We start from the raw sequence: 18,028 nt of genomic DNA, 5'->3' as shown, positions 1-18,028 counted from the left end.
TGGTTGATGTATGGCTCTAAGTAAAACCAGACTGACAGATAGACAAGCAGATACTTCTGTAGAAAGCCCGGATCTGGAATGGAAAGTTTCTGGAGATCAGGAAACTTATTCTAATCTCAGCTTTTCCACTTGGGTAAGTTATTTCTCTTCAGGTCTCGGCTGCCTTCTATGTCAAATGGACGAGATGGTGTCTAAGGTTCTTAGTAGTTCTGAACAGCTATCATTCCATCCAGGAAATGAATTCTTTGCAGTTACATTCAAACCTTGATTAGCAGGAACGCTTGGCCAAGTGGGGAATATTAGAGCCACAAGGAACCTTCGATATCTTCCCATCTCTTCTTCTGAATGAGACCCAGAGGAGAGAACTTCCTTGCCCGAGGTCACACAGCTAATTAGTGGCAGAGCTAGGACTAGAACCCAGTTTCCTGACTTGTAGTCTAGTGTTCTTTTCTCTTTAGTCTAGGTTTAGTAGAATTTACCAGTAAACAGTATCAAGCACCAAAGCCCTTTTGTTTCAGTCCTTATTGAAAAAGCCTTTCTATATTATTGTGCCGTAAAAAATGACAAGCAGGATGATTTCAGAAAGACCTGGGAAGATTTGTGTGAACTGATGTATAGTGAAAAGAGCAGAACCAGGAGAACATTGTGCACAGTGATAGCAATATTTAATGAAGAACTGTGAATGACTTAACTGTTCTCAACAATACAAGGATCCAAGACAATCCCAAAGGACTGATGATAAAGCATACTATCTACCTCCAACAAAAGAACTGATATTGATGAAACGCAGACTGAAGCATGCTATTTTTCACTTTCATTTTTTTCTTTTATTCAAGTTTTCTCATACAAAATGACTAATGTGGTAATTTTTTACATAATCGTACCTGTATAACCTATGTCTGATTGCTTACCTCCTTAGGGAGGGGAGAGGGGAGGGAGGGAAGGAGGCATAAAAATTGGAACCCAAGGGGCAGGTAGGTGGCACAGTGGATAAAGCATTGGCCATGGATTCAGGAGGACCTGAGTTCAAATCTGTCCTCAGACACTTGACACTTTTAAGCTGTGTGACCCTGGGCAAGTCACTTAACCCTCATTGCCCTGCCCCCCCCCAAAAAAAATTGGAACCTAAAACTATAAAAATGTTTATTACTAAAAAAAAAGCGTCTCTCTAAAATCCCAAAGTCTTTTCTTCTGCATTAATAAAAAGAGTAGACAAGTAAAATAAACATAATTGGATTTTTGCTTGGAAAGCTTGTTGGGACTCAGTTGTCTTTCCATTTATTAATGTTTGGGACTAAAGAGAGTGAAGAGAAGTCCTCATTGCTTCTCACCTGCATTGTTGTAAGTAATAGTTTACTGACTAAACTACTGACATTTTCTGTGTTTCACTGCTTCAAACCTTTCACACTCCTGCCAAAGTAATTGTAGTGCACAGTTCTGATCATGTTACTTCCCTGTTTAAAGGCTTCCAGTTGCCTGATAAATAAAATTTGAACAATTTAGCTTGGCATTCAAGGCCCTACATAATCTGTAGCATTCCTTTCCAACCTTCCATCTCCATCACTAGTCTATTTACTTCACTCATTCCACATTACAGCCAATTGGCTTATTCACCATTCCTCAGTCTCCTTTAGCTCTCGTTTGGCTCTGCATTTGTTGACCACTATACCTAGACCACCAGAATGCTAGCCTGTCTCTTCCTGTTGAAGTCCTTCTTTTTCTTTAGGACCTAGATCACTTCCTTCATGAAGCTTCTTTGGAGTTTTATCCTGGTCACTCTGCCAGAAGTGATTCCTGCCACTTCACATCTCTATCAATCTTTTTTATGTTTTTATATTCATATTTGCATTCTCATGAAATATTGATGTTTTATCTGATGTCCCCACCCCATATTATAAATTCCTTGCAGGCAAAGATTGTGTCATTGTTCATCTTTTGATCCTCAAAGCCTAGCAACTTGTCTTTGCTTTTAGCATTCTCCTCTCCTTTGGCCCCAGCCTCTTGAAAAATTGATCCATTTCTTTTTCTTTTTAATTTTTTTTTGTGGGGCAGTGGGGGTTAAGTGACTTGCCCAAGGTCACACGGCTAGTAAGTGTCAAGTGTCTGAGGCCAGATTTGAACTCAGGTACTCCTGAATCCAGGGCCGGTGCTTTATCCACTGCACCACCTAGCTGCCCCTTCGACCCATTTCATAAAACTCAACTCAGATGTTATCACTTCCATGATGTGTTCTTTGTTCTTTCTGTCTGTGGGCCTACCTAGCATCTGTCCCTCTCATTTCTGCTCAGTTTTGAATTGTAGTCTTTTGTATGTCATGTCCTCTACTAGATTGTAAGCTTGATGGAAGCAGGGACAATTTTTAAACTTATCTTTGTATAAGTGCTGAGTGTTTCAGTGCTGAGTATACAGCTTTCTGAGGGTAATAGGTTCCTTGAGGTAAAATGTTAGTGTGTTATTAGAGAGGATGTTTTCTCTTGGTTTCTTACAAGGTAGCTGTCATAAATAGCTTCCTTCCAATGAAGGGGTTCCTAATTTGGCCACATTAAAGCTCTGGCGTTTTGCATCAGAATCAGCTAATTTTGAAACGTGATGCTGAATCTCTTACTTGGCAGCTTGGCTTGTTTAGGGGAATGTGATGACGCATGTGCCTTTTTTTTAAAGTGAGGAGTGTTGACAGAAACTCAATCCTGATTGAAGGGTAGAGGAAAGCATCCAATTCCCACCATGCCTGCAGCTCTGTTAACAGTTGGTTTTGGCCTTGGCTTATTCCATTTCCCACTTAGCTCCTGTGGGCTTTAAAAAGTTTCTATGACCTGAATTTGCCCAAGGTGCTTACCTTGGTAAAAGTTTTGGTTTCATTTCTGTGCTTGAATGAGTCACTTGACCTCAGTTTCCTTACCTGTAAAATTGAGGGGATTCTTTTAGGCCCTCCTAGCACTACCGATCATATTTCTGATATCTCAGCTAAGCAAGGCAATTGTTTTAATTGAAGAGGGTCAGGTTAAATTTTTGTGGAAGCAGAGGGAAGAAAAGGGTTTGCTATGTGTATCATGAAGTGGTGCCCATCAATTAGGAATAGCTGAGAAAACTGGTATATGAATTTAATGAAATATCTTTTATCATTGAAGAATTCATATTCATGGAAACATGGGAAAACCAAGTTGTGTGACATGGCAGGGCCTCCTGCTTACCCTGGGTCCCATGTGACTAGAAAACATGGTAGCTCAAGAAGACAGGTTAAGTTGGCTTCAGGGCAACAATTATTATCACAAAAAGCCTACTACAAATATTTTGGTATATGTTAGAACTTTGATTTTGTCTTTAACTTCCTTAGAAAGTATGTTCTGTCATGGAATTCTGGGTCCAAGAGTGTTGACAATTTAGTTACTTTTATTGCATGCTTGTTATCCAAAACGATTGGCCCGATTCACAGTTCCACCATCATATTAAGATTCAATTTTAAAATTTACCTAAATGTAGATTAAGCACTTCTTTCTCTGTGAGCTCTTTCTTTTTTCCCCCAGAAGCAAATGTCTTTCTGGGAATTTATGACCTGACTATAAGCCTGGTGTTTGGTTTTAGGAAAACCTTATACATAAAAATCTAAGGAGAGAAATGCATTTGCTCTCTAGGAGGTTGCTTTAAACAGTGAGATATCTAAAACAGGATTTCAGTGATGAAAATAGTTTATGGACATCTTTCCTTTAAATGCCCAGGTACTAAACTTAAATTATGTTAGAACAAATAAGTTTGCATTATGAGGTAGTGTTTTGATTTAGCAGGAATCTTGGATCTGCTGGCCCATGAAGAAGTGTGTTTAGGAAGATCCAAAAATCTCTATCTGGTTTTGTAGCTCTTAAAAGGTTTAAAACAAAACAAAACAAAACAAAAAGATAGCATAGAAGGTGTTTTACAAGCCTTAAGGTATTGTATAAATTTTAGATGTTACTATTAAATATTCTTATCTTTGTACAGCTCTTACCTTGTTTTCAGAATCATAATCTAGTTGTTGCTGTTTTCAAAATGCTGTGAGAGGTTGATGGGTTAAATTCTTTCCTCTTACCTCCTTCCCTTTTTCCCCTTTGGTCTTTTCCATTGCATTGCAGCCTGGGAAGCATGCCCAGTGACCTGGGGTAGGCATTGGATCATGGGAACTTTAGATTTTTCCCATGCCCACTAATGTTTGGTTTACCCAAGTAGAGGACCTTATAAAATCGCTGGGCATGATCTTCCTCCAAGATTGTCCCAGGGGCATTTTAATCACCATCACTGAGGAATAGTTTGAGAGCCAATCATATCCTGCTGAATGGCTTCCTTTGCAGAGGTGCTTGGAATGAAAATGGAGAGAGGAAAGAAGCCACTAGTAGTTTAACCAGGAATAGAGACTCCAGTTTATCTATCAGGCTTCCAGTTAGAAAGATAAAAAGAAAGGATAGGAACTCTTTTGGGGCTTTCCTTTCTCTAACTCTTTCAGAGTTTAGTCTGTACAGAGACCTTAATGTAAAGCAGAAAAAGCATTATATGTAGATTAGGAGCTCTGTGTTAAAATCCTACCTTTGACATTAGTTGTGTCACCACAAACAAGCCCTTACTTAACCTTTCTGATTCTCTGCCTTGCGCCTTCTTCCTCCACTTCTCTTTTCATTATCTTTCTTTGCTCCTGTCTTTCACTCCTGTCTCTATCTCTTTGCCTATCCTGCCCCTCCTTCTACTTCACTCTCTCATTCCTTCTCAACTTTTCTCTCTTTCTTTCCATTTTTCCTTCCTTCTGCCTCCCAACCCAACCAGACTCCCTCACCCTTCCTTCACTTGGTCTGTCCATCCTCTCCAGCTATCTTTGGGAGGCCGCTAGGTACAGTACAAAGGGCACTTAGGTTTAAATCCCATCTATGACACTCTGTGTGACTTGGGGCAAATCACTTTATCTCTCTGTGTGATTTGGGGAGTGGTCAAGGTGGCCTCTGTGGTCCTTTCTGGCTCTAGATCAATGATGCTGTGGCCTTATATTTTTTTCTCCCTCTCACAACTAAACTCCTAAAAAGAATTATTCATGCTTGTTTTCTCCTAAATACTCTCATTTCCCTCAGGGTTTGTGATATTACCTACTCTTGGCCTTGCCTACCTTCTCTCTCTTCTCTTACTCTTTCCTTTGCTGGATCACCACTTACCTCCAGTCTTTTTGAACATTAGTGTCCTTTGCTGCTCTGCCCTAGATACCCTCTCATCTCTCTCACTCCTACCTTGGTAACTTTGTGAGCCCCCAGGGGTTACAGTTATGCCCTGTTTGGCAATCACTTCCACACACGTTTCCCCTCAACCTCTCTCTTGAACTCCAGTCCTTTAGCCACGGCTTCCTGCTGGACATCGCTTTGATGTCCCATCAGGTTTGCTGATGGAACTTGCCTTTCAGGAAGCATGGTGTAGTGGGAAGAGGCTAGATTTGGTGTTGAGATGATCTTGAGCCCTTACGCTCATACTTAGGGCTCCTTGTATGATGCTGGACAATTCACTTGACCTTTTTTGGCCTGAGTTTCCGTGTGTGTAAAAGTAAGGGAATTGGATTAGATGAGTTTCACCATCCCTTTCACCTCTAAACTTATGATCTCCAAAACTACCCCTTTCTCTTTAGTGCACATCCATTGTCTCTGTCACCCAAGTTCATAATCTTGGTGTTATCTTGGTTCTTCCTTCCCCACTCCCATATCCCAAACTTCCCAAGTCTGGATTCTACCTCTGTGATGCCTCAAATCAGCCAGTTCTCCATCATCATACTTGAGGTCTTCATTGCATTTCAATATTGTAATAGTCTCCTTACTTCAGTTTTTCCCCCATTCCAAGCTACCTTTCTCACAGCTGCCTATGTAATCTTCATTAGGCTGGGTCAAACCATGCCAATAAGCTGTCCTAAAGTCTTCAGTGAACGCCTTATGGCCCCTAGCAGAAGATATAAACTCTTCAGCCTGACCTGACACACAGGAGGCTTGCAACCTCCTTCACTAGATTGATTTCGTATTTCCTCCGCTTTGTGCATTCTGCTTTATAGACAAACTGGGCTTGTAGCTGTTCCTTGTTTTCATGCCTTCACACAAACTGTTCCTCATTTCTCTGCCCCAGAATCCTCCTCTTTCTTCACGGTTCAGCTTGCCTGCTACAACTTCGGGGAAATCTCCACTAACTTCTCCCTCTCCTCCCCCTCCACCCAAGTTGTTTAGTGCTCTCTCCTGTTTCTGCTTACTTTAAATTTACTTCTTGGTTAATTTTGTATCCTAGCAGACTAATATTTGAGTTCACAGCTTACTTAATTTTTAATTTAAAACAAAATTCTATCAAAATGCCTTTCACTTAGTACATTTTTGATATATTGAAAGGAATTTGTTGACAGCAAGACCACACCATGTCTCCAGGTGCTGAAATCCCCAAAAGGTCAGGAAACATCATCTTAGGTCATTGTTTCCCAAAACTAATTTGATTGCATAATGTTTTTTACTTTGGTAATTTGTTGACAAATCCCCCAAATTCTCAGCATGGAGTTGTGTAATATACCTGCTAAACAGAAAGTTTTGGGAAGTTTGAAGGTAATATGGAAGAAATCAATTCTATTTTGTACCAAAAAGTTGCTGAATGGATTAAGGATTTTTGATATGAGCATATTATTTAAAATGTAAATTGGAAAAATATTGCTAGCATCATCATAATTTTCTCAAGCAACCTTTTCCATCACATTTCATTGAGTACATTCTGAGCATCCTGCCTTAGATTACCCCACAGTCCCACTCACAGCCTGTTTCTTCCCCAGACAGTGACTGCACCAGCTAGAGGGACTTCGTTCTGAATAAAGAAGTGGCTGCAACAATGTCCCAGAGCAAAGCGTCTTATTCCTTTGATGCTCCAACAGCCTTCATCAATTTCACATCTTTGAATAATGAAGACATGTATAATGTGGACTCCTGGTTTGGTAGGTATCTGCTTTCTTTATCAGCTTCGAGACTGTCTGTGCCACTTGGCATCTTTCTGCTCATATTAGATATTCTTCCAAGTTGTACCCCCTTTTGTTTATAAGGAAGGATTATTTATTGCCTGTGTATTTTCTATGTGTATTGTGAAGTGGGTGCCCATCAATTAGGAAAAGCTAAGAAAACTGGTATATGAATGTAATGAAATATTTTTTATCATTGAGGAATTCATATTCATGGAAACATGGGAAAACCAAGTTGTAACATAGTAGGGCCTCCTGCTTACCCTGGGTCCCTTGTGTCTAAAAAATATGGTAGCTCAAGAAGATGGGTTAAATTGGCTTTAGGGCAATACTTGTTACCATAATAAGTCCTGGGGATAAGAAGACAACTGTGCCAAGGAGCTTACATTCTATTAGTTGAAACAACATGTATATAAATATATGGCAATTTGGGGGGCAGGGTGGGGAGAAAGTACTAGTAGTTGGAGGGGTCAGGAAGAAAGCTGTGTTTAAAGGAAATGAGGAATTTTGAGAGGGCAAGGTGAGGAGGGAGTGCATTCCAGGTGTGGGAGATGGAAGATGTAGCATTGTGTGAGGAGCAACAAAAGGCCTGCTTTGGCCAAACCGAGTGCACGAGGAGGAGTGCTACATGATAAAACTGGAGGCAGGTTGCAGTGAGATTATGAAGGTTTTGTTTTTTTTTTTTTAAGTGAGGCAATTGGCGTTAAGTGACTTGCCTAGGGTCACACAGCTAGTAAGTGTTAAGTGTCTGAGGCTGGATGTGAACTCAGGTCCTCCTGACTCCAGGGCCGGTGCTCTATCCACTGTGCCACCTAGCTGCCCCATGAAGGGCTTTAAAGTCCAACCAAAAGTGTTTGTAGTTGATCATAGAAGGAATTGGGAGCCATTGGATTTTATTGAGCAGGTTAGTGATATGGTAGGACTGGTGTTTTTTAAGAGTTTTATTTTGGCAACCACGTGGAGGATAGATTGGAGAGGAAAGAGTCTTGAAGACAGAATAGTATTCTCCTTATATTTATTTGGGACCCTATTGAAAGTGTCAAATGTGAAATCAACTCTTAAAATAAGTTATTATTATCTGAATAAAGATCTCATTTTATTGGTACCCTGCTTTGTCTTTGTGTCAGGCTAGATGCTTGGAAGAATAACCGCAATGGTCACATCATGCTTTTGTTTAAAGTAAACAGAGGTTTGGATATTGAAACACAGAATGCAAGGACTCTGGCTAGACAGCAATCAGTGTGACCTGGAGCAAGATCTAGTGTCATAAAGTCCTCACGAAAGTGCTTGAAAAACCAGCATGATCTTAGTCCACATGAGCTGAAAGAGGGAGGTTATAGGCCCTCTGTCCCCTGCCATGTCTGCAACATTAGGCCCAGCTCTGGGCTTCACATGTTAAGGAAGGTCATTGGCAGGCTGAATCAAGTTAGAGTACACCACAGACCACCTGGACAGAAAATAGCAAACAGATAAGGAACTTGTAAAGTAGACCAAAAGCCAGGGAAGAGAATAAACATTTATATAGTGCTTACTATGTGTCAGGCACTGCACTAAGCACTTACAGATGTTTTCTCCTTTGATCTTCACAACAACCCTGGGGGGTAGGTGCTATTATTATCTCCATTTTAGAGTTGAGCAAACTGAGGCAGACAGGTTACTGTGACTCGCCCAAGTTTGCACAGCTAGTAAGTGTCTGAGTTTGTATTTGAACTCGGATCTTCTTGACTCTAGGCCCAGTGCTTTATCCCCTGTGCCACCTAGCTTCTTGGCATTCAGATATTATTATTATGTTGTGGTGGTGTCAGTTATTTTGTTGACTTTTTCCAAAGTTATCTTCCTCTTCAAAAACAGAGCAGCTAGTGATCTCTTGACTTGATCATAGTTTTGTCCTTCAAAAAGCAGTGGATATAAAGGAGGAGAATTTCTATTCTGAACCTGATTGTCACCAGAAAAAACCAAACAAACATTGTTGGGGTTTTCATCCATTTTTCACGATTTTTTAGAATTTTAGAATTTGTGCTAGAGGGGAAGAAAGGGTGTACACATTCCGTTTTTAGGAGAGCACATTTCATAGATGTTAGAGAAAAGATAGGTGATTCTGTGATCTCACGGACTAATGTTCTATAGGGGAAGCCAGAATTCTGAAGACACAAAGAGAAGAGGTAAAGGGTAGTTTTCTAAAAATACCCACATGGGTACATAGGGTCAAGTAGTTTAGACGATTGAGGGCTATGGACAGAGAATGGAAGCAAAGGCAGCAAGTGCCACGAATACAGAAGTGTCACATGGTCCTGCAACAGTGATGCGGTAAGCTGGAGTTCAGAATGAGCTGAAGGAGGTAAATAAAGCAGAGGATGATGGGGTATTGCACTGAAGAGGGGGAAGAAGGTCAAAGAAGAAGCAGTAGGACTGTGGCTTTGTAGGGTTGTAATGCTAATTGATAACAGAGCACAGAGCTTGCTACTGGACTCTTTTTTTTTTTTCCTTTCTTGTTTTTCCTCTTAAGTAAAATGATCTCTTTCCTAGGAAGGACAGAAATATGGCTATTAGGGAATTGCTACCCAGTATACCTTTAAAGAGATAAGAGAGCACATGAAACTACCTTTGAGTTTAAATCACCAGGATGAGATGCACTATGTTCTAGGGCATTGAAAGGACTGACAGTATTACTGAGGCACTATGAGTAAGTGATCTTTGATCGATTATGAAGGACAGGAGTAGTACCACAGGATTGGGTGTCTTAATTTTTTTTTTTTTTAGTGAGGCAATTGGGGTTAAGTGACTTGCCCAGGGTCACACAGCTAGTAAGTGTTAAGTGTCTGAGGCCAGATTTGAACTCAGGTACTCCTGACTCCAGGGCCAGTGCTCTACCCACTGCGCCACCTAGCTGCCCCTTGGGTGTCCTAATTTTTAAAATAAAAGGAAGAGAAGGAAGCTGCAAATTGCTGGCCAGTGAGCTTAATTTAGATTGCTGGGGAAATTCTAGATTAAAGAGATGATTAGTGGACATCTAGAAAAGGAAGCAGTGATTACAAAGAGTCAACATAGTTTCATCTAAAACAAGTCATGCTAGACTATTTCCCCCACCATTCTGGGGCAGAATTATTTGGTGGGTAGATAGGAGACTGTTGCAAATTCTGTTTTATTGATATTTTAGGAAAGCATTTGAAAATTTCATGCTATCCTTATATAAAAGGTAGGTAGGTAGAGGTAATAAGCTAGGCTCTGGAGTCAGGAAGACCTAAGTTCAAATCTGACCTCAGATACTTACTAGCTGTGTGACCCTTTGCAAATCACTTAACCCTGATTGACCCCCAATCCCTCCCCCTCCCCCCCAAAAAAAGACTAGGTCAGGCCTGTAAAACAACCATTGGTTCACAGTGCTGAATCCTTACTTTCACTAGCATTTTGTGAAGTATCTTCAATATCTTCAGTAGAAATTTGATCCTAAGCAATCCTTCTTCACCCTCTTTCTGTGGGATCAAATTTGAGTTTGTAGTTCCTACAGTCCACAAGATTCTTGTTTTCTTTTTTGATTGTAAACTGGTAAGAGTTTTGGGTGCGTCCTTCTAGGTGAACATGCATGTATGGCATGGCACTGACTTGTACTTTCTTACCTGTTTGTTCCAACAGTGGCTTAAGATATACCACATATTCCACCGTGTGAGCCTGGACAAATCACCTAACTTGTCAGAGCCTTAATTTATCTATAAAATGGGAATAGGTGATGCTAATAGATCTGTCTCATACGTTTGCTGAGAATAAATGGTTTTGTAAACTTTAAAGTGCAACATAATTGTGTGTAGTTGTCCAGGTGATCAAAGTGATCTTACTTTTCTACAGAGGAGAGGGCCAATTTGGAGAATAAGCCCCCTGAAGATGATGAAGCACAAGGGCCCTCCTATAGGAAGACACCTTTGAGAAAGCAAGCAGTTGTCATGCCTCTGAGATCAGGTAAGTGGCCTAGAAAGAAAATACGTCATAGAGAAAGATGAAATGGTAACATGGATTACTGTGAGTTCAAGAATCTTAGCTCTGTTGCCAACTTAAGTGATCTGGGGAATAAACTGAGGGCTCTGTGTCTTAGTTTCTTCTTTTCTGAAATGGTAAAATACATACCTGTTCACAACATAATAGATATGAGACCCATGAAAATTCTATATCCATTTTGTTTTAAAATTTCATTTTATTTTTTAGTTCAGTGTTATTTTATTTTTAGTTCCAAATTCCCTCCCTTTCCTCTCTCCTTCCCTCCACCCATGAGAAGGCAAGAAAAAACTCATTACAAATAAGTATAATCATGCAAAACAAATTTCAGCATTAGTCATTTTCCAAAAGGAAGAAAAAAAGGCTAAGAAAGAGAGGAAAAAAAAACACCTTGCTTCAGTCTGCACTCTATCAGCTGTCAGTCTGGAGGTGTGTAGCATGTTTCATCATGAGTCCTCTGGAATGGTGTCTGGTCATTGTGTTGATCACAGTTACTACATCTTTCAAAGTTGATTATCTTTCTTTTTTTTTTGTTTTGGGTTTTCTTTGCAGGGCAGTGGGGGTTAAGTGACTTGCCCAGGGTCACACAGCTAGTAAGTGTCAAGTATCTGAGGCCAGATTTGAACTCAGGTACTTCTGAATCCAGGGTCGGTGCTTTATCCACTGCGCCACCTAGCTGCCCCTGATTATCTTTCTAACATTGTTGTTACAATAAATTGTTCTGGTTCTGTTTACTTCACTTCATATAAGTCTTCCCAGGTTTTTCAGAAACTGAAATTTTTAAAGATTTGACCTATATATCTTGCCTAAGCTGGAAGTTTAGCAGTTCAGTTCCATTACTGATCAGCATAGGAGTTTTTAACCTGCTGTTTGCTACCTGGGCTGGTTTGCCCTCTTCAGACAACCTAGGGGCCTCCCTGTGTTAATGTTGGACTTAGTGTGAATCAGCACAGTCTCCTACAGCTCTGAATACCCACACTCAAAAGATCTCTTAGCTGTAGCATTCCCATGTGTTAACTTCTGCCACCATACCCAGCTATATGAATAGAGCAGCGTTGGAGGGAAATTGGAGTGCTCCAGAATGTTTATGATTGTCATCCATTTACCTGAAGTGTCTCCTGTAGTAATGCTGGCTGAAAGTTTATTCATGTTCAGGTTTTGAACACGGAATGTCACCCTGCTCACGTCATTATTTGGTTTGTTAAGAGCAGGACATTAGGCGAAGTGTTAAAAGGGACAGTGGAACAACATTTTTGCACTCACAGAATAAACACTATGACTCTAATTAGTTGGTATTCAGGGACATTACCTCTGACAGGCCTAGAGTACTAGAGGTGATCACTGTGCACTGGATAAGTATCACTACGATGGGAAGGCCAACTTGATCCTCTAGGTAGAAGGAATCTCCAGATGGCATACTTCTAGAGTCTCAGCCTCTTTTCTGGTCTCACGATTGAAATGGTTAATTGAAATGAGGAAAAAATTATGTGGTGAAAGCATACGTCTTTTCTTGCATCTCAGGTTGGATGACATTATAGTAGAATTTGGTTCTAAAGGATTAATGACATGCTAGCAAAATGTCATTTGTTGGCATACTATTACATAAGGTGTGCCTGTATTATGTTGTTTGATTATTTTCCTGTTTGGTCATCTGTCCAGCCCTAAGTTTAACTCAGGTTAAACCTTATTATAAAACTATAAAACACCCACTGTGCATGCTTACTTTGTCTGAGTCATGTATCTAGTTTCAAAAGATGACCAGTTGTCTAAATTGCAGTTACCAAATACACACTCAGAATCTTGTCCATTTGGTCACAACATAAGCATCCTTTAAGAGGTCATAAATCCTTGTTGTTTATTTCAACATCAAGAGCCTCTTTAAGTGTAAATCTGAAACTGACCCCAATCACGTCATTAACTAGAACTGTAGTATCACACAAATGACTGTCCTTCTAATGAGCCTGTCTTCCCTACATGGCCTGAGCTGCTGGACTGACTTGCAAATAATTAATTTATGAAGATAGGCAGTAGCATCCATCCAACAAGTGTTAGGTATAGGCTTCTGATTAGCGTGTTCTACTTGGAAGTGGAGGAGCAACACAGATAAATAAGACTTGATCCTTACCTTCAAGGGGTTTATAATTTACTCTAGTAGATGGTAAGATGTATATAAAGAGAAGAGTTTAATTTACATTATTTTTACATCTATAAGTGTGTATTCTACATTTTTATGTATATTATTTGTGTCTTCTCTGCCCATCAGACTGTAAGCTACAAGATAGACTAATTTCTATTCTTTTTTTATCTGAATTAAAATTTTCATCACTCTATAAGTCTAGACAATCAACAATATAATAAATCAAGCCCTAATTTATAGTGTGCCAATTTCCAAAGTGTAAATGCTCACACTGAAAAGTTAACAATCAGCTTTTTTTTCCATTTTCAGCCACATTTTATTTTATTTTTTTGATTAATAAAGTATTTTATTTTTTTTCCCATTACACGTAAAGATAGTTCTCAACTTTTGTTTATACAAGCTTTCCAATTTCAGATTTTTCTCCCTCCCTCCCCTCCCTCCCCCCTCCCCTAGACAGCAGGTAATCTGATATAGGTTATATATATATATACACACACATAATAACATTAATCCTATTTCTGCATTAGTCATGTTATAAGAGAAAAAATCAGAGCAATGATGAAAAACCTCAAAATAGAAAAAAACAACAGCACCCAAAACAAAAGAAATAGTATGGTTCATTCAGCATCTATACTCCACAGTTCTTTTTTTTTTTTTCTTGGATTTGGAGATCCTCTTCTATCATGAGTTCCCTGGAACTCTTCTGTACCATTGCCTTGGTGAGAAGAATATAGTCCATCACAGTAGATCAACACTCAATGTTGATGATACTGTGTACAATGTTCTTCTGGTTCTGCTCATCTCACTCATCATCAGCCCACGCAAGACCCTCCAGGTTTCTCTGAACTCCTCCTGCTCATCATTTCTTACAGCACAATAGTATTCCATTGTATTCATATACCACAACTTGTCCAGCCATTCCCCAATTGATGGGCACCCCCTCAACTTCCAATTCCTTGCCACCACGTAAAGAACAGCTATAAATATTTTTGTACATGTGGGTCCCTTTTCCCTTTCCATGATCTCTTTGGGAAAAAGACCCAAAAGTGGTATTGCTGGGTCAAAAGGTATGGACAGCTTTATCACCCTTTGGGCATAATTCCAAATTGCTCTCCAGAATGGTTGGATCAGTTCACAGCTCCACCAACAATGCATTAGTGTTCCAATTTTCCCACAGCTTCTCCAACATTTATTATTTTCCTTTTTTGTCAATTTCTATTCTTTTAAAAACAGTTTTCTGTAACTCCCATTATAGTACTTTGGCTATAGTAGGCCCTCAGCAAATTTTTGTTTAACAATTTAAGGATTGTATGCTTATTTGTTTCCTTTGATTAAAGACACGTAATATTTGCCCAGTTTCTCTTTCTCTATTTTTTAACTTAAAAAAAAAATCTGGGGAAGCTAGGTGGTGCAGTGGATAGAGCACTGGCCCTGGAATCAAGAGTACCTGAGTTCAAATCCGGCTTCAGACACTTAACACTTACTAGCTGTGTGACCTTGGGCAAGTCACTTAACCCCAATTGCCTCACTAAAAAAAAAAAAATCCACACAGAACAATAAAAAAAGTCTGAAATGAGTAGCAGTAATTTAGAGAAACTCCATCCCCAAGTGCAGTGTAGTAATACTTTCCTCATCTAGAGGTTACTTATTTAGCAATCTCAACTATCAAGAAAATGAGAACGTGTGGAAAGATTTCTGAGCAACTAAAATACTTGAGAGTGGAGTCTACACATTAAAAGCTCATATTTGTTTTTCATAGTAGAAGCTCCCAGGCCTTCACTTCCAGCCTTTCACCTCTTATTTTTGAACAATTCTAGCATGACTCATTATCTGCTTTTTCACCCTGTAGTAAATTAGAGGTGGGAGGAGCATATCAAAGGAGATTAGCTAAAAGAAATGAGAATTGACAATTTAATGGTTAGGAAGGAAGAAGGGGAAAACAGTGAAAAGCTTACAAAACTTTAAAAACAGCAATATGGGATAATTTAGTGTAGGGACAAAGAGTCCTACATACCTCAAAACCCTTGAGAAGTTTATATTATGTAAGCTATGCATCATTTAAGAAGGCGGGATAGTAAGCCTTCGCAGTATCTAGACATGACCACTTGGTGGAAGTCCTCATTTCCTGACTACAGAGAAATGAGTTCAGGTTTTTAAAAATGAAATCCGGAAACAAACCAGAACCTCCCCTTGGTGCTCTTTGATCTATAAGGAAAGGAAACTGGTGTACTGGAAAGTCTGTTGGATTTGGAATCAGAAAGTAAAGCCTTGGGGGCAGCTAGGTGGCGAAGTGGATAAAGCACGGGCCCTGGATTCAGGAGGACCTGAGTTCAAATTTGGCCTCAGACACTTGACACTGTGTCTGACCCTGTGTGACCCTGGGCAAGTCACTTAACCCTTATTGCCCTACAAAAAAAAAAGAAAATTAAGACTCACGACCACGTCAGGTCATTGAACTTTTCTGTGGTGCACTTTCTTCATCTGTAAAATGGGGATAATAATACTTACATTACCTACCAGAAAGGCTTATTTTGAGGCATCTGATGAATTAATGCATGTAAGGTACTTTGTAAAACAGCAATGCTACATAAATATCAATTGCTATTTTTTTATTGCAAATATTGAATGTTATTGTGAGCATTTTCCCCCACTGAGTAGTCCTTTGCTCTGTTTTGGGGTCTATTCCATGGTGTCTGTGATTTTGTTACTTTAATATTTTGATAACTGCATTTGAATATGATTGGTTTCCTTTTGCAACTCAAATATATTTAAATATTTGCATTTCAAAGACTTCTTTTATGAGAGAGGGCCAGTTGGCCTCACCAGAACACCAAAGGGAGGGGTCCAAGGGTCCATACACAAAAAAGAAGAGTCCCTGATCTAGAGCACTTTTACTTTTCTTTTGCCTTAGGCCTCTGTGGGCAATACATACAGATATATATATATATGTGACTCTTTGTTTTTCCATTTATCACTGTAGTTGGCAATACTTATGTGGAAACAGAGAATCCAGCAGAGGAATGTGCTCCATCCAGTGCTTGCGAGTCACCGGGCTTCCAGGAAACTACATCCAAAAATGCCCCTGTTTTTGGATCCCTTGTTCCAAGCCAATCGCAAAGGTAACACTAGTGCTTGGGAGCCAAGAATGGCTTTAGTGGTCAAGACCGAGCTTAAACTGACCCCCAAACACCTCGGGATTGTGCTCCCTAGGACAGAATCATGCCTCTGTCCTCTTCTCCTGGTGCTGGCTCCTGTCTCTCTCCCTTTGTGCTTGGAATGAATTCTCCCCACCACTCCCTTCTCCATCTTTCTCTAAAGTCCTTCTTGTCCTTCAAGGTTCAGCTCATCTGGCTTGTCCATGAAGACTCCTTTAAGGATGTGCTTCTCCCAACCCCTGAAAATGCCTTTTCCCTTCTCAAATATGATGCCTCGACTCTACTTTGTATCCTGTTTATTTGTAGGTGATGATCCTCTTTCCATTGTTATTTGGTCCTGGAAGGCAAGAACTGTGTCACCTTGTCATCTTTGGGCATATCCTTAGCAGCCAGCACAGGACCTAAAACATCTGAGAAACAATTAATTAAATGCTTGTTTAGCTGAATGATGCACTGAAATAGTAGCTTTTGCTGCAAGAATTAAGCTGCACTTAAAGATTCTTTATGTCTTAACAGAGTATATTGTAATTGCGTGTCTACATTCGAATTGAATTTTGTTGTCTTGTTTCCTGCCTGGTAATAAAATCCCTCTGCAATTACAGGTCCAAGGGCCTGCTTATTGAGTCGTGTAAGTTGGTACCATCCTAACATGCCCCAATGTATTTTAAAATAATCTCAAGGAAACAAAGAAAGCAGAGTATTTTATTTTTTATAGCATAGCTAGGTAGAAGAATTGACAGATTAATGATACTGGGCTCTGGGCAGGAGACACTTTGACTGCTATTGCTTAAACACAACATTTACTAGCTCAGAAAAATCACATTTGGGAAGAGTCTCAGTCTTACCCTCTTTCAAATTGAATCAGAAGACGCCATGCAGACTGGAGTACACCATAGCAGTCTGATGGTTCTTTGTTAGACATGGTTCATGGGGCTTTCTAGAATTATGATGTCATATACCTATAACTGGAGGACTCCTCAGAAGCTGTTTAGTCTAACCACCTCATTTTGCACATCAAGAAACTGAGGCTTATAGGGACTAAATGGTTTGCCCTCATCTATGCAAATAGAAAGCTTCAGAGGCCAAATTGGGTCCTCTAACTCTTAAGCCAGTTCTCTCTCTACCACAGCTGCCGGTTTTCATTTTTGGTTTGTTGTCTTGGGTAGGCTGAGACTCAGACCTGACAGAAAGAGGCTCAGTTAGGCAAGGAGCAGTTCTGTTGCTGTCTTTAGCTCTCTCTTAGAGACCTATCACGTGGTTACCATCAAGGTGTTCCCTTTTTCTAGCCATATCCTGATCATCCTTCAGGAAAGGAGCAGGAAGGATGACACATACAAACAGGTTTCAAATGATAGGCTAAATAATAACTAAAACCCTGCTAGCTGCCATAAAGAATGAGGTTTTTTTCCTTTTAGCCATAGGAGAGGTTAGTTTGTATCTAACTTAAGCTTTTACTATGAATGTAGATTTTAACTTTTGACTAGTCAGTACAGTGTAAATGCTTATTAATTAAGTGCTGGGTATACAAAAAGTGGCAAAAGACATTATCTGCCCTCAAAGAGCTCACAATCTAACGGGAGACAACAAGCAAACAAATATATAAACCAGCTGTGTGCAGGATGAATAGAAAATAATGAACAGAGGCACTAGAATTAAGAGGGCATGGAACAGGAGATTTTAACTTGGACTTGAAGGAAGCCAAGGAATTCAAGGGAATCCACGAGGCAGAGACGAGAAGGGGAAACATTCCAGGCAGCTGGGACAGCCAGGGGA

At 39.9% G+C, this 18,028-nt stretch overlaps 1 protein-coding gene across 1 annotated transcript in view; it reads left to right on the top strand.

Moving 5' to 3' along the window:
* The window catches only part of TPX2 (TPX2 microtubule nucleation factor), a 64,453-nt gene that overhangs the window by 8,997 nt on the left and 37,428 nt on the right, over nucleotides 1-18,028 (top strand). Inside the window, 3 exon segments of the mRNA XM_043980799.1 lie at nucleotides 6,797-6,955; nucleotides 10,820-10,930; nucleotides 16,081-16,219. Coding sequence (XP_043836734.1) covers nucleotides 6,853-6,955; nucleotides 10,820-10,930; nucleotides 16,081-16,219 — 353 coding nt within the window. The 5' untranslated portion in view covers nucleotides 6,797-6,852.

Source organism: Dromiciops gliroides, chromosome 2, assembly GCF_019393635.1.
Source record: "Dromiciops gliroides isolate mDroGli1 chromosome 2, mDroGli1.pri, whole genome shotgun sequence".
NCBI lineage: Eukaryota > Metazoa > Chordata > Mammalia > Microbiotheria > Microbiotheriidae > Dromiciops > Dromiciops gliroides.
This window is presented reverse-complemented; position numbering and strand designations above follow the sequence as displayed.